The 23771-nt window shown below is 42.0% G+C and overlaps 2 protein-coding genes across 4 annotated transcripts in view; one reads left to right on the forward strand and one right to left on the reverse strand.

Annotated features, from left to right (window-relative positions):
• atos (atos homolog atossa) overlaps positions 1–10315 on the forward strand; it is a 34895-nt gene extending 24580 nt beyond the window's left edge. For both annotated transcript variants that reach the window (XM_017911275.1, XM_017911276.1), the window contains exons 4-9: positions 25–247; positions 772–937; positions 1205–3689; positions 3779–4100; positions 4359–4558; positions 5046–10315. In XM_017911275.1, coding sequence (XP_017766764.1) covers positions 25–247; positions 772–937; positions 1205–3689; positions 3779–4100; positions 4359–4558; positions 5046–5214 — 3565 coding nt within the window. In that variant the 3' untranslated portion in view covers positions 5215–10315. The remainder of the gene's footprint in view (positions 1–24; positions 248–771; positions 938–1204; positions 3690–3778; positions 4101–4358; positions 4559–5045) is intronic.
• On the reverse strand, positions 6067–23337 carry Pdk (pyruvate dehydrogenase kinase). 2 transcript variants are annotated; one of them, XM_017911277.1, is made up of 8 exons: positions 23012–23337; positions 13198–13405; positions 12830–13014; positions 12580–12744; positions 12070–12245; positions 11570–11794; positions 11267–11490; positions 6067–11172 (listed from the first exon to the last, which is right to left on the reverse strand). In XM_017911277.1, exons 1-7 carry the CDS (start codon positions 23112–23114, stop codon positions 11302–11304), a joined length of 1251 nt encoding a protein of 416 aa, XP_017766766.1. In that variant the 5' UTR covers positions 23115–23337; the 3' UTR covers positions 6067–11172; positions 11267–11301. The 2 variants fall into 2 exon arrangements, with proteins under 2 accessions (XP_017766766.1, XP_017766767.1); XM_017911278.1 differs by having other exon boundaries at positions 11263–11490.
• Between the last annotated feature and the right edge of the window lie 434 nt (positions 23338–23771).

The raw sequence follows: 23771 nt of genomic DNA on the forward strand, positions 1-23771 counted from the left end.
GAATAAACCATATTACACCCCCAGGAGTCCAGAGACCATGAATTACTACGGACTATATCAGGCAGTTCGTTCGCGGCTTCACTTCAGCCAGGTTGCTGCTTGGTGGTCCAGGAGCAACGGCACCGATCCTAGCTACATCGTGACGAGAGTAGTGCCCCATAACGAGGAAAATCTGAGAAAGTTCCGGGAATCCCCTGTGGAGCATACGTTTCCCTTGGCTGGTAACGGCGATGGAAATTCCATAAAAGTAAAGAAATTAATTTAACAACCTCCCTCCCCCCGTTATCGTTTTAAATCACCCACTTACCCTAATCCAGGAACATTGTCATCAATTGGGAAAATGAAAAGTAAAGCCTTCCATTAATATCGTTTCACATATGAGGATTCGTTCTTGTCATAGATTCGTTTAATAAAAATCATTGTCCTTTGTATTGGCGTTAAAACGTACGAAAGCTCCTTGGATGAAGATAGATGTTCTTAATCGATCCAGGGATTCTCTGGCAAGCAACAGCTAGCTGGGAACGTTCGAAATGACGCGTTCGACTCGCGATAAAGGCGAGGTCAATGTTCCTCGAACTGTCCATGTAATTCGCATGGTGGTTCTCTCGTCCACGTACTCGGAGTACCATCCACGGTTCTATTCTGGTGGTTCGAGGACACTAACGAATGCCTACTTTTAACCAGCAGATGAGTCACCGGCTACCCAATCTCGTTCCGAGTACCGCGACTGCATTTAATGGAGCTGAAGAGGATTTCTCGTGTAAATTTTAGGTCACCGTGTGGGCACTGCCGAGGATGGAGGAGGTGCCGATTCTCACCTGCCCATTGCACCCGATCAAAGAGAAAGACGACGAGGGTGTCGCAAGGGCTTTGACACCCACCAAGGCTATCCCGGTTCCCAGTGCTGCGCAAAATCCTGAAGGCCTCGTTTTGCCTGGTAATGAGGGGGGAATTTGAATCGATCGGCGTGATATTTCAACGTTCGAGTATCACCTTTGTCTATCTATTCCGGGAGAATTATTCATCTTTTCTTCTTTTGTGTTTTTCTCTCTTTTAGATTACCTAATAAAGCATATGTTCCTTCTGTCATTGTTTTTAGAATCATTAATAAAGTAACGAAGCTGATGCTCGAAAATGTCTGATAAAGTGAGCCGAATATGGCAGCCTAAACAGGTCGCGAAACGAAATTGCTTTGTTGAAACAGCTTTGGTAGACGACAGACTGCAAACGCCTTGCAACAAGCCCGGAAAACATCACTGTCCCTGCGAGGAGGAGGACGTTGCACCACCATCGCCAGCAATACCGCGACAGAATCGCGAGAGAAAGCGTCGTCGGTCGCTTCCTTGTGGACCTACAGAGGCAAACACCTGTGTGACAGTTCAATCGATACCTCTGCCTGCGGTACAGGAAGCTGTAACGCAAAAATCGAAGGGCACCCAGAGTTCGAGCTACCCGAAATGTTCCTCCGAGATAACGAACAATCGTGGCGTCAAGTCTGTGCAAAGCCAGAATTGCAAGTTCGAGGAGAATACCATCAAGAACCGAAAGAATCTGAATTCCGATAATTTAGAACGTTGCTTCAAGGCGCAGCTGAACATCGAGGAACGAGAAGGTAATTTAGAGAAGCGGTACAAACGAACGATCGAAGATTCTGAACCGAAGGTGCTGTCGAATTGCAAAGAAAAGCAGTGCAATTTAGGTAAGAAGCAAAAGGAAACGGAAATAAAATCTGCGGAAAAAAATGGGCTATTTGAGAATCTGATACCATTCAATTCTTCGTTGCCATGGGTTTTTGTTGAGTCTTGGAATAATAGTAGTGCAAATGGAAAGTGTGCTTTTCAGAGCCTTCGCGGAAACAAAGATGGTTATTTCAACGACTCTGAGAGAACCTGCAAACCGCCGGTCAGCAAGGATTCGAGTCTTGTGATCAATCCCTTTAGACAACCCAGTCCTTTCCACGAATCAAATCCAGGTCCTTCGACGAATAATCGGTTGAAGCAGGATTCTTCAAACTCCACCTGTATGGTACATCAAAGCTGCGTCAAATCGTCCAACAAGCTGTCGAATACTGACGCGGTATCGCCTGGACAGGAAGCTCTGGAGTCGGAGTTGGACAGGGGTACCAACAATAAAGGGAGATCTGGAAAGGATCTAAGTCACTTGATATCGAAGTTGTCCTTTCCCGACGATAAAGATAGATCAAAGGAGGAAGGAGGCATTTTGGATTGGTTCAGCAAGGTCCCTGGCCGAGTTCTCGGGGTTACGCCAAACAACGGTTACGTGGAAAATAAGGTGAAAGCTACGAATATGAAGAGTCAGGAGCAACAACATGGGAACGAAGTGAGATTTAAAAATTGCAACTTGGAGCTAAGCCAGCAGGAAGTCGACGAGGTCTTGGCCGTTTTGAGGGCCAGGACACCGTCTGAACGCAAAAGGACAAGCGTGAGGACGATGAAGAGACGAGAGAGGTTGGATAAGGCGATCGAAGATGGAACAGACAAGTCGGTAGGCAAGTACGGGAATTTGGAGAGCAACGAGTGCTCGACAAATAACATGGTGAATCGCACGAGGTCCTGCGAAGGTTGTAATCACAAGTTGTGTAGGAAAAATGACCAACAAGCTTTAGAGAAAACCAATTACGGTGAAATCTATGGCAATAAGAACATTTATAATCCTCAGAAACGCGAGAAACTCGATAGCAATGGATCGAACGAAGATTTACAGGCGATGAAACGCAATAACTCCGAGAAACGGACGAACGACACCGTGGACTGTTTGCAAAACGTCTCGAACAAAGCAGACATACTATTGGGAGCAATTTTACGAACTAGCAAAGACCGAGGGAACCAATCGGAAATTTCCAATGGGACCAAATCGAGGTCCGTGTTGCCAACGATCGCCAACGAAACGGAAAGCAAGGCCTGCGAGAAACTATATCAGGAACAGAAAACTGTGCCATTGGAGGACGAGAAGTCTCTGCCTATGGCGTTCAACAAGAGATTTAATCGGTTCCGACAGCTTTTCAAAAAGGAGCAAGAGAAGAAGATAAGTTTGGCGTCAGAGGATAATTCGCAGGACGTGATCCAACAGACAGGTCAACGTTCGTACTCGTACAACAACGTCCAGCCCAGCCTGCACGATCCAAAGAACTTCAGGGATAGCAAAGCCAAGAGAAGAATAGACTTCTCGAACTTTGCCGAAGAAACGGAGAAGCGTGACGCGTGCCCCGATCCTTTAGAGCTTAGTACAAATGGCGCACATCAAAACTCACGAATCTATAGTACAAATTACAAGGAGGATAGCTGCGACTACGACGAAGTCGAGACGTCCAAGTGGCAAAACAGACTGCATAGTACAAACGGAGAAGATAGCGTAACCGAGCACGAAGAGGAGGAAGATGATACTGTATCGAAGCTTTGCAAAGATTCTGTTTCGAACGTCGGGAAGAAGATTCGAAACCACGGTCTCGGCAAGGACAACGCTGTTACAGAGGAAGACGAAACAGTGGACAAAGCGGTACCAACCGCGATCGAGCAAGAAAGATTTCGGCGGTCTTTGGAGAACGCAGCTTCGATGGTGTTCCACAGTAGAACTGGCCTGCCCTTAACATCCAGTCCAGCCCCGTTGAGAAGAGGCAGCTGTTGCTTCGATTACGATAGCAGTTTGAATTCCGTCTCCTCGAAAAGAAGGTACGGAGATAATTTGAATAATTGGATAGGATAGTGAAAAGTGGCTGGGAAGAAGCTCTTTCGGTGAGACGAGCTTTTTGTTGTTTCAGTGCTCTGTTTGAACTGAACACTCCGCCAAGTCCAGGTGCAGTGTCCTTAGAGGAAACTGACAGGGAGACCGAGAATGCCGGCGAAGGAGAGGAGACACCAAAAAGACGCTCGACTTCTCGCAGCAGACCTCAGAGTCATGCCCTTCTAGGCAGCTTCGAGGAATCGGCTTTAAACGGTAGACTCGAGCCCGTGTCCACCGTTCATGGTTTCACGGCTGAGTTGGGTGCCAGCGGTTCGTTCTGTCCGAAACATCGAAAGCTTCCAGTCACTGTGTTCTTCTATACGCTCGGTGACAATGATAAAGTTTCTACGCCCTATCTCGTACGTATACGTATTCTTCTTTCCTCTTATATTTTTCTGTTTCATTTGAGTTTTGTTATTTGTTTTTTCCTTTTTCTATTTTTTGTTCTTTTTTTTGTTTTTAGACTCTTGATCCATTACGAATTGGCAATTTTTTCCTCTTTTCTGTGTTTTTTATCTCATTTTGACGGAAATGTTTTGTTGTTATTGTTGTGTTTGAATGATATATTTAGAGTGTAACGGGACATTGATGAAACGACTCCTGTTACTTTTGCCTAGGCACATATTAATTTGGGCAAAAAGGGCTACCAAGTACCAAGAAGCGGTACTATTCAAGTAACGCTTCTCAATCCTTTGGGTACTGTCGTTAAGATGTTCGTAGTACTATACGATCTTTCTGATATGCCACCACGATCTCATACTTTTTTACGTCAGAGAACACTGCGGGACAAAACACTACGCTACCTCGTACATCTTAGGTGCGTACATCTATGTTTCTACTAGAAACGTTCAATTTTGTCCATTTCGTAAACTTTGAAATTTTAATTACCCATGGCCAAGGGATACCTTCCATCTCGTTAATTAAAGTTTTGAAGCTTTCATGACCAGTGTTCATAAAAATAATCCAGGTTTCCTTGTACAAACTTCGTTGTCGCGTGCATAAATCGTTTAACCGAATAAAAATGTAACAATATCGTCGATTAAACGCGTCAATCGAGAAACAATTATCAATGTAACAGCACGAAATTAATGATAAACGGAAACCACGATTATTTAGTTTTCTTGTTTTTAAACGTTCCTTCTTTTTGTGACAGTTTTTTGCTATTTCACGCTTCTTTCAAGCCCATCTTTGCGGCTGATTTGTAACAAACTAAAGCTTCATTGAGCCTGTTCGACAACTGATTAACATCCGCATGCAAATGGAAATCTTACGTTGCGGTGCTAAAATCGGATGTTTCTTTCCAGATTTATGTCCGGTAAGTCTGGCCGGATTTATTTGCATACGGACATTCGTATGATCATTTGTCGCAAGTCCGACGTTGACACTGCGTCGGATTTCGGGTCAGAGCCACCAAAGGAACTACGAAGCTACATTCATGGCCCTACCAACCCGAAATTTTCGCCAAGGTGCTGAGCCACGTGGCTCTTTCCATGGGGTTGCTGTCAGTCACTCCGCTCGCCTAGTCCCCTTCACGCAGAGGTTTAACCAGAGACCAGTTTTTTGAGAATTCCAGATAGATTTTCAGGGACGATGTATCATTTTTTAAGGAACAGTGTGGCCATTAATCGTTAGAATTAACGACATTCTTTGGGATTCGACATTACAAGAAAAAAAAAAAAAGAAAAGAAAAAGGAAAAAAAACACAAAAAAATATAATGTAATTCAGAGAAGAAGAGAAAGACAAAATCTCTCGAGGCGCCACTTCCAAGAAAGACTTCTGGGTCTTCGATAAAGGAACCTTTCTCCGTTGAGGAATGATCGCGAATGGAATTCGATGATAAAACCTTTGTAGAAATGGTCTTCACGAGGGGAGGAAAGAAGGTTGTAAAAAGAAATGGTTGAGCCGAAAACGATTTTTGTAGTACAGTAAGACCATTTTTCGCAAAAAAAAGAACATATATTGGAAATCCTTATCGAGGTAATCATATTTTGAGATGATTTTCGCAATGAAAATGACATGGGAATTTAAGTGTTTGGAAGGTGGAAATTTTTGGGAGGAAGTTTCAGGAGAAAAGATTGTTTTTCTTGGACGAAATATTTCAGATGAGTAAGGAGAAAGGCATACTAAGGGGAATATTGTAAGCCGCTTCAGTAAGAAACATTCTTATTGTTTATCTCCAATTTATTTTCTTTCTTCTCGATTTATCGGTAATGTTATTTTTAACGCGAAAACAACGCGTGCATTAAACGTTAGCTTGCGAAGGTTTCTTTGATTTTAGTTTCGTTGTTTGGATCGAAATTTTTAGTTTTGTCCGAAGTTTGTAGTTCTACGATGAATTCGATTCGTACGCACGAGAAGCGTCTTTGGATTTCTGGCGAAGATTGTCGCTTTGAATTTTTGTCTTTCATATTAGTTGCGAATGAACGTTCGTTCTAATCACGTTCTTTCTAATGGAAACGAACATAGTTTCTAGCTACGCGAGTTCGTCGATTTAATTAGAAGCTAGACGATCTCCTTGGAAGGCCATCTCCTCAATTTATTGTTGTAAATATAAGTCATATGTAAAGTCGAATAAGAATTTTTTAAACGGGATGATACTGTCATGTGTGTGTAGCACTCTACGTTTAAAAGGAAAAAGAAAAAAAAAAAGAAAAAATGGAAGATGAAATAAGTGATACGAGCATAGAAAATATCAAGAATCGGGTCTCTCGTTGACATTAATGGAATCCTCAAACTATTGTACAAAAGATGAACAGAGAAATATGTGATCTAGAAAATCGTTTAAAGTGTAATTTAAATAGATGCCATTTATCGATTCGTTGATATTTTCAGAAGAAAATTGAAAGACGGTTGAAATCGTCGTTTATTTTATTAAAAAAAAAAAAGCAAGAAAGAAAAAGAAAGAGAAAGTGAGATAGAGGGAGCGAGATAAAGGAAAATCTAAGAACACGCTTTCGTGTGAAGTATGTAATGTAGCTTGCGATCAACGAGTGGCTGGATTACGCGACTTTTCCTGCTCGAAGAAAAAGAATCATTATTTACACGTATAAACAGAACACAATTTTGTGTCCGTAGCACTGTGATGAATATTTTGATAGACTATAAAGAATAATTATTATAAAGTATCTATTTGAGTAGTGCATATGTCCTAGATTAATTAATAATTGTACTAATGTCGTACGAGGAATGTAACCGAGCGTAATTACTAACCGTAAAAAAATTACACATACCTTTCGCAATCACAAGGCGCTCATTATTGTCTCCGTATTAAATGACAGTTCGTTTCCCTTATTTTTCTACGTGCACGAGAAAAGAACATCGAGGAAAAGAAAAATAATTTAGAACGGAACTATCCGCATTCGCACGAAGGCTATACGAATTTCACCTGAAGGATCGCTAGATCGTTTCATCGCAGAATTCTTGTAATTCGATAATTGTTAAGACTCGTCAGTGTCACAAGCAATTTCCGTGGGATTAAACAACGGTCACATCCTTTCAGACTTGTTCTCGACCAAATTTCATATTCGGATAGAAGTTGTCAATTCAGGTGAACTTCCGAGGACTTGTTGCGTTCGCTTTTGATGAAATCACCATCGGATTAGTTTGACAAGGTGGAGAGATGCGTAGACGTAATAAACAGGCGCATTTTGTGATTTGTCAGAGAAATTTGTCTTTCTAACGTTGACAAAGCATGGCAAGTACGTTCTATAAGTAGGCCGACAAGTATGTACGTTTACGTTGATCCTCGCCGAATAACATTTCGCTTGATTCGTACGAAGTATAGTTGAAATCAGTCGGAACATTAAATTTCAATGGTCGACGCAGGAAGGTTTGCGAACCGAGGAGTAGGAGGTTCTTTATAGACTCGAATCAAGCAGTTTTAAAGTCGCAAAATTTTTGGTAGCACGTGTATTGTACGGCAAGGAAATATAGAGTGTGTAATCACTGCCATGCTGTATATACATTGTAGCATAGATGAATCGTTGAAAAACACTTTAAGGAAGTTTTAGCAATAGTTGTTTGCCTGATCGAGAGATCCCATTTGACCAGGTGCAGGAGAACGAAAGCGGAATCCGTCGAAAAACTTCTGAATCATGCGTAAACTCGTTTTGTTCTCTATTATTTTTCCTCGCGAAATTATTACCACCGTCTACGCGACGAACGTGTCAAAATTTTGTGAAGAATCTTCAACACCTTTTACCGATTGATTGCGAATGGATATTTTTCGACTGGATCTCGCTCGTGGAAGGATCAGTAGGACGAAGTGTACATTCTTCGTCGTGAATTCTAATGGAATATTTTCCCAGATCACTGAAAAGTCGCTTGATAGCTTTAAAAGGAAATCTCCACGATGCGTGTAATTAATTTTCATACGACAGAAATCGAACGAAGATACGTGCAATTCATTAGTGTACCTTTTTGGAAATTCGTGCAGACACGAGAATACGAGATTGTATTTTTTGGAATCTACAATCGAGAGACAACTTGTACACAAACTTGTAGGACACGCACTAAGAACTTTATTATTGTGATAAACTTTTATCGGAATATCGGTCCGTAAATTACTTCAAAGTCGAACGCATTCTCTTGTCGCTGAAAAAGGGGAACGAGTTAAGTCGACGGTGCCAAACATGAGAACAAAAGTAAACGAGAGAGAAGGGCTTTTGAACGCGCTCAACGACGCAAACGTTTCGAATCCGTTCCACAATAGCTTCGATCACTAATTCCAGCTAATCGATTTTATTTCTCGCTTGTAAATCGTTTATCTTAGAACTCTATCCGTAATTTATTTCCAGTTCTTCCCGATCTTTCTGTTCGACGTGTTTTAATTTTTGTTTTTACTCGATTGCGACCATAAAGCGTTTTTTATTCGTGACAATTTATCTTTTCCTTTATCGTTACGCTGTTGCTGGTTTAAAAGGTTTAATAATCAAACGTTGAACCGGTTAAAACCCGATTTGTAAATTATCATCGATTGTACGGTTCCTCGAAGATTGGAAAAGAATGGGCGCCGACCGATCAATGATAATTGCGAGCGAGCTTTACTTGTCAATGCTAATTTGTAGAACGTTCTGTTGAGTCACCTGAATACATTGATGGATGCCAGACATGTACATAGGGTAGCGTTATTTTATAAATGAAAATTATTGTTATTAATAAGATGTACTTTTTATTATTTTTAGCGAGAGAAGCGTGCGGTAAGAGAGAAACATTTGTCGAGAGCGAACTCACACTTATGGTACGCATGGCCAAACGTAATAAAACTACAGCAATGCATTACAACATCTGTTCTGTGTGTTTACTCGTTAATCTAGTCGATACTGTCGAAACCTTGCGCTTCATCCGTCTCAAACCGAATCAAATTCTTCGGGTCCGTTCATGCATAGCTAATTGACATTTAAAAGCAATCCCGATGAACTGTAAAAGAAAACAGGCAATTTTTTATCTCGTAATATGTTTATTTACAATGTTTTACAAGTGTTCACTCGCGTTTAACCACACGAATATCTCTACAGTCTGTTAATACAGCTAGAGTCTGTCATCTAGACAGACATACTTTCAAGTGCGCTAAAAACGTAAAATTATATACACGGGAGAACGTGTAGAGCACACTCTCAACTATACCGTGAAACTTTTTCACGGGTCGAATTTTATGTAAAATCATTTGCAGAAGTGACATTGCTTCCTCTCGATATCAGAGACGATTCATGCAATTTTACGTTACGGTGCATCGCCTTTCAGGAACAGATTGCGACCCTTTAGATTCGTTCTCTTTGTGATATAGGCAATCTCGTTTAACGTTGGAAATGATGGTAAATTATAGAAAATCGTAGAAAACGTGCAGGATACGTACGTAAATTATGCAATCTCTTTATTATAACCCTAACGGAGTAAAGACTCAAAAATTGTTCAGTACTCTAAGGTACGCGGGTTGTGCCTGTTTCTTTGTGAAAACTAAATGTCATCGTGCTCTACTCGTAACAAATACATAAAAATTTTATTACGTAATTTTGAATAAAGTATACAAGAGTGACGTCCGTTTCGTATTTAAAAAAAAAAAAAAGAACGCAAAGATAAGAGAAGAAAAGAGATACATGAACGCGACGATGTTGCATCATCTTGATTTTCTTCGAGTTCCTTCTGGCTGAATTTGACACGTTGATTGGGAGAAAATGCACGTGAAATATCTTAGAATATAAACGGGATAAGTACGAAAATCGTGGTCTTCGGGAAGAACGAAATTTATCGTGTACAAAACTTTGTTTTCGCTTAGCCTTATAAAAATTCATTGAAAAGTTGGGGCACCTGAAGTGTCCTGTAAGAAATCTTTTGCTTGTTCACGGTATACAAAATACTTTCCCGGGGATGAAGTAAATATCAATATCGTTATTCTTTCTTCAGCCAGTCCCTCCTGACTCGCATGTCATTTTGTCTAGCTCACGCGCCTAAGTAATCATTAAATTATCAATATTTTCTTCTTTCCATTCCTCTTCTTTTTCTTTGCACAGTTAAAGTTGGCAAACGCGCACAGCGTTGCATATCAATAGGTTAAAAATTTGTCTAGCTATATTTAACTAAAATCACGCATCAAATCACAGTTCATACTTTATGGCATTCTTTTATAAAATTTCTCTAACAAGAAGAAAAATTCTTTCTCGCTTCGTATCGATCGATCGTGAAGTTTAGTTGAACGTTCGTTTGCACAGTTTTCCTTGCTCGAATCAAAAGAAATGCTTTACAATTATTTACGTAATTAAAATGCTGACTTAATGAAAGCTCGGCACACGTGTGTGTAGGTATAAAAAGGAAAATGACGTTCATAAAACACCCAGATAAGTTTCATAATTTTCATTAAATATTTCAAGAATTTTTAGAGTCGGTTCTTAAACTTATACTATAAGCTCCAATTTCGTCGCGAAATAATATCGAAGAATAAATAACGAATGAGTTTTAAAATATATAAAGGAAAAGAAAAAATTGAACTCCGAATTATCTGAGTGCCTCATGCGTTTCATCATTTTTGTCGTTGCGTCAAGAACGCGTAACGAACAGAGAAAATAATAGAGAAAGCCCGGAAACATGCGAAGTGCTGTTGAATTTCGATAATCATGATATGTAGGTATTGTAACCGCGGTCACAACGTGTAGTCAGATATTTTATGTTTCTGACGAAGCAATAACATCGCTGCGACCATCGCGTCCAGTCATCTACTGTTTTTCTTGAAAAATATGTACCCGATTACAAAGGATCACGATCGCAGATCGTTGCTACTTCTCTACATATCGTGACACGAAAATCACGAGGCTCTTTCCGAGTCACCTACGGTAGAAGCAGTTGTCCTGATTAACAATTTGTCGAACCCCGACGTTCCATTGATCCTATCAGTGCTCGCTAGCGAAACACCTCGTTAAAAAGGAAACACTGAAATACTGAAAGAGATTCCGATACAGATCATAACATTTTGGTAACACCTTCGGTATTGTCTACAAGATTTAGTTACAGGATAAATATCCAAGTACCTACTTTCCTATTCTTTGGTCCATGGGGATGGAATTTCGCTAGCAATGCCTGATCTCCATTCCACGTGGAAGTTTATGCCCTTGGACATGACTCATACGTAGTTGCCTCGTAGCCATACCACCTCCACATTGGCTACTCCAATCGGTATTCGAGACTTGAGTTCGATAAAACTTGGAGGAAGTCTTGTTGAAGATTGGCAACAGCTCGTTGGCTTCGTTCGATAAAGCCTGTAGAATGAAACATTCGTTCGACGAAGAATAACGCAATATAATACGACGTTCTGAAATTACAAGACACGATGTTTACCTTGAGATATATAATGGCGTCAGTACCATATCCATCGCAACTTTGGAGGACGAGATCGCCGTGGAAATATCTGGCGTATAACCGAGAAACTGGAAGACCGTAACCATATCCAGCAAGTGGAACAGTATGAGCATCGGTTCTAGTTGGCCTTGGTGCCGTGCTGTACATATATTTAAACAAATGATCCATTTGAGAGCGAGGGATGCCACCACCGCGATCAGACATCTGCAAAAATGGTGCATTAAATAAAACTCCCTGTTAATCTTTCCGCCTAATTTCAAAATATTCTGTCAGGATTTGTTTGCGAACGTGTTTCGCATTGAATATCCGATACAGTGTGATATTGGATATCAGTGCTGGAGTAACGTCAGATTTGATTTACAAGTAGCGTTTATTTATAAATTATGATCGATCACAATTAATGCGTTAATCTGCTCTGTGTATATCGATAATGTTAGATAATCTTTCGCGAAACCGAGAAGTGATTTGTATAATCTTACCTTGACGCAAATATCTTCTTTACCACGCGATACGATCACTTCTATTGCTGGGTACTCCGCATTGGCGCTGTGGTGTTCCATCACTGCACGCATGCTGTTCTTGAAAAGTTCGAACAGCATATGGAATAGGTGGCTTGGTACATAAACTATCCTAATTTGACTACATCGTTCGAGCTCTGAAAGAGGAAAGGACAAGGAGTGAGTAGCAGCGAGATAAGAAGTTCTTCCATGCGCTCTTCTTTTTCTTACGATGTTGCAACAATCTAATCGTCGTTACCATTTTGTATTTTTCTTTTATATCTCTGTTTACGCGCAAAATACACAACAAATTGCCACACTGAAAGCTTTTCGCTGTCGTCTATTCGCATGTGTACCGCGTACGTGTTATCTTTCATTAAAAATTCAAAGGTTTCGCTGTGGCAATTTTGTACTCTATCTACTAGAGAAAATTGATTATGCCATGCGACTTACTATCAACGTTACAGTACAATCAACGTTTTTCAAACTTGCCGTTATGTTGCTGGACCACCAGCTCCGGACTAGCTAGATAATATTCGTCGCACAGTAATCTAGCTTTCTCATAGGCATCTTTCACAACGCTGATTATCTCACAGGAGGGGTCTATGGAACCAACGTGTCTACTGTGCCCGTTCAATTCACTGCCAAATAGGAGAGCTGTAAGAGAAGAGATTTTCTTTTTTTAACAGTCGTGTCAACCAATTTGAACCTGTTAGATAACGAAACGCAAGAATGAACTTACTGTGCTGATTAATCAGCATGCGAATGGAAATTCGGGACATGAGGAATCTGTCCAAGAAATACTGAATATTGTTCTCCGTCTGGGCATCGACGTCGTGAGATTCTTTCAACTCCAGAACACCCTGCGCCATGGTCTCTACGATATCCTTGTGTCTATTCCGGATCTTCACCAATGTCTGACAAAACCTGCGAGAAAGAAGAGACACGATTCGGTTAATTTACTCTGATCGAGATATGCCGGAGAAAAGCGACGAATCCGTTTAAGTGTAATTGAGCCTAGAAGCCAATATTTTAGAACCAGGCGTCTAACAAACGAATCGAGTGTTGAATGAACCATTCAAGAGACTGTTCTAACTGTTGAAGACTCACTTGTCTAAAGTGGTCTCGTTGACTTCAACCTTCTCGAACTGCATGATATCCTCGAACGAAGTGGCGTATAAATTATTAACTATACCCACACTAGGCATATTCAGTAAATTCTCCGGCAGCAGGTGGATCTCTTTCATAATGTTGGCCAGTCGGACTGGTAGCTCCTTCCTTAGGAATATAAAGGACTTCCTTTCACAGGCACTTAGACCTGAAACAAATCACGTCGTTGAAATTAATCATCGTGGGAGTTCTTGCTGGTATGCTCGTGTGTGTCACGATTGGCAAGTTACACGTTTTCTAAGAGTTTTGGGAACTTAGATCTGAAACAAATCACGTCGTTGAATTTAATCATCGTGGGAGTTCTTGCTGGTATGCTCGCGTGTGTCACGATTGGCAAGTTACACGTTTTCCAAGAGTTTTAGGAAAATCGTAAAGGATGGCGATGGCGACTAACGCTCTTATCGCGACGATTTAAAACCCACATCAAGGAAAGTTTCGATGAATCAAAGAGACACGGAACAACGAACTCTGTAAACAGTGTTCCATTGCGTAAGCTCGGGTTCCTTGCAGGAAAAGGAGACCGATTTCTATGAAAACGCGGCTTCATTCGTGGCAACCGGTTGCGTTATCTCCTTACATGTAACGACGCTTACGTTTCGCTTTACAAGTACAATTTTTTATGCATTCCCTCTTCCTCCATTCCTTTTTCTTCGCCTCCGCCTCGATTTTGATAGCAATCGCGAAGTTTCGAAAAGTGAAATCATCGTTGCCGTCGACGAAAGCGAAAATTGTCCGCGTTAGAGTCCCTAGATTAGAAACGAACGCGTTACGTTTCCCGGGAAAAGAATTTATTCCGATATCGAATTTATCAAACTGGACAGTGCTTCCTACATTACAATAATACGAGGTCGCAGATACGTGGCTTGTTCTCTGCAGTTCATTGGAGAAAACACGATCATGAGCGAGCTACGATACCGTTTTATCACTTCTCTCAGAAGCGAGTGTTTGCACTGGCCACGTATCAAGGTGATACACTTTCCAATTCCCATTTTGGTGTCTCTTTTAAAATTTAATCGATCGATCGAAGGATAGGGTAGCCAGGATTTTAACAAAACTTTCTCCACGAACGACATGATCAAAAGCAGCCTGGGGTTCTGATTGCACGCGTGTGTAATGTATAACTTTTCTGGTAAATTCAGTTCGAAGGAACTGGTCTATCGACCGTTTCTAAATCAAACGAACCTATTGCATCGCGTGATGTTTGTATAGTAAAATCGATTTGCAACGTTTACTCAGCAGATAACCTACTTAACAAACTGCCATTTACGATATTCCTAATTAACCGATACTGCCAATTTTCTCTGCACTCAAATGCCCATACTTTGCCAAACGTACATAAACTTAGATCTCAGCTTTCGATCATTGTCCGGATTGACGGAAAACAAGCCAGGAATATGAGACGTTACTAATTTACTAATTGTAAACACCGCGATTATCGAGCTGATTATAATTTATGTATATTTTCCGCTCGATGTTTAAAGCTGCGTGATTTAGCAAGACACCGATAAACGATTGTGTAATTTTTCAGGTTCTTTTCGCTTTCGCGAATAACGCAAATGTTTATGATAGCGGGGATATAAGCGATATGAGAGGGGACATCATAAAACTTGACCACCATTTACGTCATCCCCGATAGCGTATATCCACCGGACAATAGCTTGATCCCATTGCTTAATTGGATTAAATTTGCCCCGTATTAACTTAACCGAGTGGTTCCGCAGGATTACCTACACATATCGGTAAATTTCCTAGATTACGGGGTTATTTGGGACCTTGGAGAGAAAAAACGGGAGATCAGGGTAAGATATAGACCAACGGAATCGTTCGTGTTCATTTATAATTCAGTCGCGTATACGTGGGACGAAGGTAATAGGAGTCAATAGTTCCTTATTTAACCTTCCTTGCTTTATTTCATTCACGGGATTTCATTCAAAAACGACCCTGGTAAATTCGCGACGCCTTAAATTCTCGTTTCGAACGTCCTCGCGCAAAGAGGTTCGATCGGTAACAGAGGAAACAGCGTGAAAGTCTCTGAAATGCCAGGTTTTCCATTAAAGAAAATTGCATTTTCTGCTAACGGTACAGATTGGCGAACAGCTGATTCACTGCCAAGTCCAATCTGTAGCCGATAATAAATTGCCGTGAAATTACCCACTGACTTTATCCGCACCGAGCAGGCTGAACCGAAGTCTCTTATGCGAAAACGATCCTTTGCGATCTAAATCGATCGGAGGAATAACCTTTTCACGCCCACGCTCTTCTCCCTCGTGAAATCGCAATCGATGGGTCGCGGATGAAGCATAAAATTGATACCCTTCCATATCAACTTTGAGATTTCATTCATTTACGACCCGTGTTCGATAACACTCCAGATAATCTATCACAAAGATTACACTCGAATCGGCTGACAGGTTTATACGCTCTCGTGGATTAGCTAGATCTCCGGTAAAAATCGCGGAGAGGTGTTCCGGTCATTTAAACGTAATAAACAAGTACGAAAACAATGTGTTTGAGCAGGTATCACGAGCAATTGTTTGTTTGTGCATTATCGCCGTTTTTCCGGTCTAGATGCGTATCTCGTTGAGTAATAGAAAATATTTAGCAGGCTGCCAGAGTTATCAGCTCTCTCTCGTACTTCAGCACGGAATCGCGTTAATTGACAGAGCAAGCCAGACGGGAGAAAAAAGAGTCTGTCAGACAAAACACTGAAATAGCGATTTAAGAAAATAATCGCCACTTGTAACTTACAAAACAAACGTGTTTCACGAAATTCCTCGCCTTCGAGATAAACGAGCGACGCTGGGACGTATGCGGACAGAAGACGAGAGCGAACATGATCGATACGATGTTGCGACATCGTGCACGCGTTTTGGAAGTAGGAAACACGACGACGGGGAAACGAGACGAGATAAAAGCGTAAAAGAATGACAACTGTTTGCGTGCCTGCCTGGTGTGGTCGCAGATGGACGAGCCTCCTGACCTTTGGACGCGAGTCGCATCTTATTGCATATGCGCGTTTTAACACGTAATTATCGGGAAGCTTTTTTCCCGTGTGCGAGTGTGCTTCTTATTCGAGGTACATAGTTCGCGTGGGTGACTCGGCAAGAAATTCGTGGAGGTAGCCAGGAAGGTCAGAGAGTGCATCGAATTGCAACGAAACATGCAATGTCCTTCGACGCATCCCTCTCTTTTCACTCGGGAACGTAATACCCACGTTGCGCGAAATTGTTTAGCCGATGGTTGAGCATTTATATCGATACATCGAACCGGATAAGGCAATAGTTGGTCAATAGAGAACGCGAGATCGTGATTCTAAGATTGATGGAACAATAGTGGAAATGACATGATCGATCCCACTCACTGGCTACTTCGCGAGTAAAATCTATCTAATCGCAGTGTTCGCAACTCGATGAGTTTTATCGTTTAGGTTTCGCTCTTTCAACAGACGAAGTTTCAATTAGCAACACGGCAGTAAACATGTCACGAGCGGTATTAAATTTCAACGCGTAATTACGCGACAGGAAAAAAAAAAGATGATTTTTCAGGCTCTTAACGAACAGTATGTCAAAAGTACGTGACATAATTTTTCGTTCATTCGGTTCTGTTCGATAGGGAACAGCTCGACCCATATACGCGGTATTATTGAGAATCATTAGCGAATTGAAGAGCAGGTAACGAAGTCGCGAATTTGCGAATTAAGCTTGACCTAGTCGGGCAGAAACGAATCGCGTAATTAGCAGCTTTGATCTTAGCGAGAGCCAGGTGGCGTTCAAGGAAAGGAATCTTTTATTTTAGAGGACTGTCGAGAAATTAAAAAGGCAGCATTCGATTATGGTCCCTTTTACTGCAATTGCTTTGTCTCGCCGAGCAAGGAGACGATCGTGAAAACGAATGGAATTTCCTCGGGACAAGCGAGCGATAAAATTTATTAAAATACTCGCGATTGTCAGAGAGGACAAAGAGACCAGCCAGTGATGCACGGAAAAGTAAACGAATTTGAAACGATGATACATCGATGACCGCGTTTCGATACGTGTCATAAAGTCTCATTGTCAGTCGTTCCCTGCTGTCGACTCGCCCCGATCGATCCGCCATTCTAATTTCATTTACAATCGTTCGTCGCTTTTCAAAGGATCAGGGAGATCGGAGGTATCGGGAAACACATCCGTTCCCCTATGGAAAGCGAGCTTTCGATCACAACCGAAGCTTTTAATCCGAAGAAAATAAATTGAAATACCGTTGTCGATCGTTCGGTCACGCGAACCAAGGCAAAAACCACTTCTCCATTTCCTCCAAGAGCCGGTTCACCAGCGTGTTATCGACAAACAGCCGCTGCGAATCGTTGAAAATTCATCGCGGATGATCACAGGATCAATTTTCATGGAATTGAAATGCACGAGGCGCGTTACGTAAGTCGGCGGGGCTCGCAAAGTGCTGCTGCACATGTTTCGCGAATGTAATTATCGTCGATTATCAGCGTTAACTTTGATGTCAACAACGTGCCGGATGTAACGAGAGAAGGACGAAATTGAACGTCTAAATTTGACGAGAAAAACGGTGCTGCGATCGGGAGAGGTCGGGGATCAAACGACGGGGGTGAATATGCATCGATCGATCCCGCGGGGTACCGAGGACGGAATCAGAAGGAACGGGGTGCTCTTTAAAATGGGGAAAACTACGGAAATCGCGAACTGACCTCGACTACGGCACTCTACTCCGACCTATAGCTAGCTTAAACCAATTTTCCCCCTTTTCCATCGACCAATTAGCTTTATTCTCGACGTTTAACGAATTCCGCGGATCAATCGACGCGGGGATCGTTGCCAGATTTTGCGTCGCGTAGAATTCAGACCGACTTTGCATATTTTATTACGCGAACCTTTCGAACCCACGAATGTTTGTCGTGGTTCCGCGATAGTCAGTCCTTCTGGATTTAGTTTATTTTACGATCGAATCGAGGGATAGAGGTATTTCCGTAAAAATAGCCTTATTTCCGGTGCGCGCTATAGGTCCGTGGCGCACATCAGCCCGATGTTTAATAAAAGCCGAGGACACGGGGTAGCGTGGATTTGTGTCGAAACGACGATCTAAACTCCTCTTTTCGGATATGGTACAAAGTTCGAAAAAAGTTTTATTCCCTCGAATACTACGTCGTCGCGTTAGTGCTCCGATAAACTCGATCCGTAGATAGTCGTTGAAATTCCGCGACAAAAATTATCGGGGATGTTTGATAATTCGCCCGAGCCAACAAAGAAACTGCGAAAGGGAAAAGAGACGAAAGAAGTTTTATTTTCGATCGTGAGCATTATCGGATCACGGGTTACGAGATGCCTCCGAGAAGATCGACAGATGAACGATCGCGATCGTTGCGCGAAAGTTCGTAGTTGGAGCTGCAGATCAAAAGGAAATTGCAAATGCCGTAATATCGCTGACTGATTGCCTTTCGCGATTTTTTCCTGCCTTTTTAACCATTTCCTCGAAAAAGAATGATTTATGCTCGCTGATAATCGCGGAAAGTTTATCGATCGAATTTTAACTATTTTGTATCGTTTACAGGTGTATCGGCGTGATTAATACCCGCGCAAATAGATTATGCGGCACAACCTTACAATTATTCTTGTGTAATAGTAAAACGATACTACTTTTTTGCTGGTCGTGGAATTAATCGTTGCCTACGCGGGGGAATAAATTACCTGTTAACAAGATTGCGTAAACGCTCTCTTTCCCAGCTAACGAGTAAAGTGATATCGAGGGAGAGTTGATCCGGAAGAAATAAAAGACCCATAGAGTAGATTACTCGGTTCGAGGACGTTCAGAGTAGTATTGTATGGATCAGATGATACTCTTACCAGCGTGAACCAGACTCGGTAGAGTAAAAACTCGGCCAGGCTGCAGCCATGCCTACTCCCACAGCGAGTAACTTGCCGAGAGCATCCTAATCACGTTTCCGTGCAGTGTCTCTCGATCGTAATGTGGGCGTTGCACGTAGGGAGCAAACAAACATCGAGTGTAAATTGCCAGCGCTTCTCGATTTTCTCCACACGTCTATTTGCCTTCGCAGAATTCTCTTTTCCGATGTATCGCGCAGCATCTTCGCGGAATTTAACTCGGACGATATCAAAGTTCCGTTTACGATGTAGCCAACTTATCTTCAAAATATTTACGCGAAATTCGATATCGAGCTCTTAAATTTAGCAGCGTTTAGAATTTTATTCGCTTATCTGTAGAATATCACTGATAAAACGCCCGACAAAACAATAACAAAAGCCTTATCACTGGCAAGGAAACGGTTGATCATCGACCTTTTCCGTTACACCTCGTGATTCCACCCGGCCATTGTTCCTCCAGCAAGTTTTAGTTCTAGAACGGTCGACGTACGGTTATAACCGGTAAGAGGAAGTGGCTGTTTAGCTTTGAAGCTTTAATCTTATGTGCAACAGCAGGCATGCACACGAGTTGCATAGGCCAATGGGAGTCTCATGACCGCACCAGCTGCATACATAAAACACGTCCACCGAGCGAATTAGATAACGATTGGTGAATGCCGAATTAATATCAATTTATTTCGCAGCTCGGATCGTCGACATGGGAAAATCGCAGCTTGGTTCATCGTATGTAGGGCGATGAAAAATTTCGAGATTAAAGTGAAAGGAAACGAGCCGCGTTGGTAAACTCGATAAATCGAAAATGTTACGAAATCGAAATAAATTGTTATTGCTCGAGATCGAGGTCGCTGATAACGCGAATACTTGTTCGCGGTAGCTGTTACTCGTTAGCTGGTACTTCGTAGAGCAGCAGAGAGACCAGCGGAACGTACGTTAAGATCGGTAACTACGTATATCGGTACGTGATAGGAATAGTTAAACGGTAACAAGGGTGTGGTCAAAGTCTCGCGACGACTCCAGAAAGTCGATTTACAGCGATCGTGACAGGTTTCTTCGAAGCCCTCGAGCTCTCCTCAACTTTCCTCGCAGTACACTGGCAAGTTTCAGACGAAAGACCCAGCCAGGTTGTCGTCAAAAGGAAACTCGTATACCTAGACATTCGGAGAGTCGATTAACCGAGTACGAGGTTAATTTCGAGTCGTGCTTCTGCTCGTCAGGTTTGTTTTTCTCTTCTCTCGTTTCTCTAGCTCGGTTCAAAGATCGTTGCGTCTCCGCGCGTCAGAAGCAATGACCCAATAAGTCCGGCAAAGATGCGTTAAGAATCTGGAACTATCTCGAGATTTACGAGGTGCAAGATGAAGAAGGTATGCCTGCGTCACACGGGCACGAATTCAAAGAAGAATTTATCGAAAGTTCAAACTCCAAGGGTTTGAGCGCCCACGTCAGTCGGATGACGCGGGAAAGTGGCAGCATTCCAGCTATACTAATAGCGCAATTGCTATTTTATCTTCTCGGTGGTCTCCAGGAACCAATGGCAGTGACCGAATTCAGGGGACGGTTCGCCTATGCGAGGCTGACGATGAAGCTAACCTTGACTTCCCGCCTTGGAACAACTTGCTCGAAATCTGTGGATACAAACAGCGTTACGTCGGTATGAACCGGTTAGGTCAATTCATTGATAATCCGAGGAATTGCCGCGCGCTGCGTGTGCGCGAAAAGGCCTCTAGATCGTTTGATACCTGATGAAGGCAACTCGGTAGCTCGCGCACAAAGGAGGCCACTCTGACAGATTGTAGCACTGTTTGGAGCACCGGTATATACCCGAGTTGCAACGATGCACGTGAACCAGATTCACCAAGGTCTGGTGTTCGCTGCTAGGTTTAACAGGTAAACAGAGCGACGGTATTTATTTGGAGCGAAGGTTCCCGTTATCTGTATGACTCTGTTTGATTCGCATTCGATATTCGTCGAACACGTATGCTCTCAAGGACTATAGATACGAGCAGCTGACTATGTTTACTAAGTGGGAAACGATAGAAGAATCGGTTTCGTTAATTACAGGCAGCAGACAGTGCGGATGGAAAACGAAACAGGATGTTATCGCGGTTCGTCGTTAGCGTGATTAGCATATTTGTCTGCTGTATAATCGACGCATCAAATAAATGGTATGCGGCGCGATAATAACGTAAATTGCCCGTCGCGTGAAACTTCTTGAATCCTGACCTCGCTACGAGAATCAAGCATCGATACTAATTTTAAACCAGATACGTGTTTACCACGGTGAGGGTAACAGAGCAGCGGTCAGAATAGATCGTGTACACGAAAACGTGATCGCAAATTCGACGAACTCTGACGGCACTTGCGTCCGTTTGCGAGTGGTAAAAACCTACCCACTTCGTGGGTGGCTTCCTTCGTCATTGTCTAGATATATAGAACGCGTGAAACGGTCGATTCATTAACAGAGAGGAGCTATGTACTATGTTGAGACACGAGGCATGCTGGACTATGGTAACGTCTGACAGTTCGAAAACAAAGGCGACCAATAGACGAAACACACACACAACTTTGTTCAATGAGAAAGAAGTATGTTAATAACTAATTGACAGTTCCTTAGGGAAGATTCCTACTCCGAAAATAAATTTTTAGCACCAGGGACTAAATCTTTTTACCAACTTCGTACTTCGTGCAGTAGGTCTTTAAATAGCTTCTTCGATAATTTATTCGGAATGCAAACTGAGTGTATTTGTATTGATAAGTACACGAATGAATAATTAATAATCGCGTGATTTTATTTACAGATTAATCCGCTGAATATCATCTCTGCGGTCAAATGATTGTAATTGGGTTCACTGTATGGAAATCGATATGGCGCGAGAAATGTCGAATGAAACAGAAATTAGGCGCGCTCGGATTAAGGGAATTGTTACTTCCAAAATCCGACATTTCCAAGAGAGCAGTGACTTTTAGGGATCGATACAGGGAAACCCGAGAGCAGCAACCTTACATTTTGACGTTGCAAAAATCCAAAATTCTAAGCGCCACGTTCTCCTCGGATATCTCGTAAAGAAAATCGAAATTTTATTTAATTAAATATCGTGGGAAAAATGCTCAGAGCTGTCGAATTAGAAATCGCTTTCGTATTTTTGTCGTCTCGTGCTCCATTTTCTTTTCCCAATCCCAAGTACTTTTCTAAAAGAAAATTTTGTGAAATAAAAAGGAAAGAACTAGTAAAATTACGTGCACACGATTTTAATATTTTTTAACTAATTAATCATTCAACGACAATGCATTTAGCCTTGAGCCAACGACGTAATCTCAGACGTCCTTGGTTGCGTCCATGGAGAAGAAACATTTGTAATGATTATACTTTGTTTACGTGTACAAGGCACTATATATCACGTTATATGCCATATTCGTGTATGCGTTCTATGCTATATTCGTCGTTTGAATGGCAAAGCTGAAATTATCCAGTTGAATAATTAGTCGGTAACGAATTATCCGCGAATGAACCAGCCCAATTTCTGACTGCATTAAAGCGTGAACGTCGAGAGATGCAGCAACGCCATCGCTGGCACCCATTTGTCGATACTAGCACGACAAATGTAAACTAGCCACGGGTACGATGCCCTGGGATCGTTGAGCGATTTTACCGAAGCAACCCTGAAAACGATGCCCTATGCTCACTCGAGGTCGTTGTTCGATCGATTCCATTCCTGTCTCTAGCTCTTTGCCTGTCTAAACAACCGTACGAACGGACAAAAACAAAAAGAGAAAGTAAAAAAGGAATTGGCCTAGGTCCGTCGACACCCGACACTTGAGACTCGGACGTCGTGTGTAACGTTTGCCAATAAAGCGAGCTCCTTACTCACCGAAATCGATGAACTGTTTTATCGAAAGCGGCGAGGGGTTGAACTGCGAGTAAAAATCCAGCATCTTGCTGATGTTCCCGAGACACTTTTGTGTGAACTTCATCTTGTCGTACGTCGTCACACATGAACTTTTCGAACTGTCGGAAGGTTTCCTTCGATCTCCTCCCTGCAGGCGAAAGCTAATCTGCCTTTTCGTCACTTTGAAAAACACGGAAGGCCCTTAAGCGAGTAGAGAATCTACTGCAGGCAGGTTGAATAGCGAGGCTTCTCAGCGTAGTACACCGGCACGAGGATAGGAGACACCTCCGAACGCAATGGTTCGTGGCAAGGCTAGACACAGTTACTGGTGTTTCAAGAAAGGGATCCGCTATATGTTCTCTCCCGTACGCGCGACTGCGTATCCCCTACCAAACACACGAAAGTGGGGCTCCCGAGGCGGGATATTCAAAATAATATGCAACTTTCTTTATAATGTCGCATTTAAAAGAGTTTGAAAGAGTATCGATCGCAAGTTGCTTCTAGTTCTAACGTAAAATTTTCGATAGCGTTCATTTTGAACCATTAAGTGCAAATTTTACGATTGTCGAACTTTACTAGGATGGGATATAGAGAATGAAAAAATTCGTGATAAAGATTATAAAACGGGACAGCGTGTATTTGCATTTTAATGCGAAGCTATAGTAATAAAATTTATATAAGAGAGAATATAGGTAGAGATAATGAATATATAAATCGCGTCATATTATACGATGAGTGCTTT

The sequence above is a fragment of the Eufriesea mexicana genome, unplaced genomic scaffold (genome assembly GCF_001483705.2).
Source record: "Eufriesea mexicana isolate 0111107269 unplaced genomic scaffold, ASM148370v2 scaffold124, whole genome shotgun sequence".
Taxonomy (NCBI): Eukaryota; Metazoa; Arthropoda; class Insecta; order Hymenoptera; family Apidae; genus Eufriesea; species Eufriesea mexicana.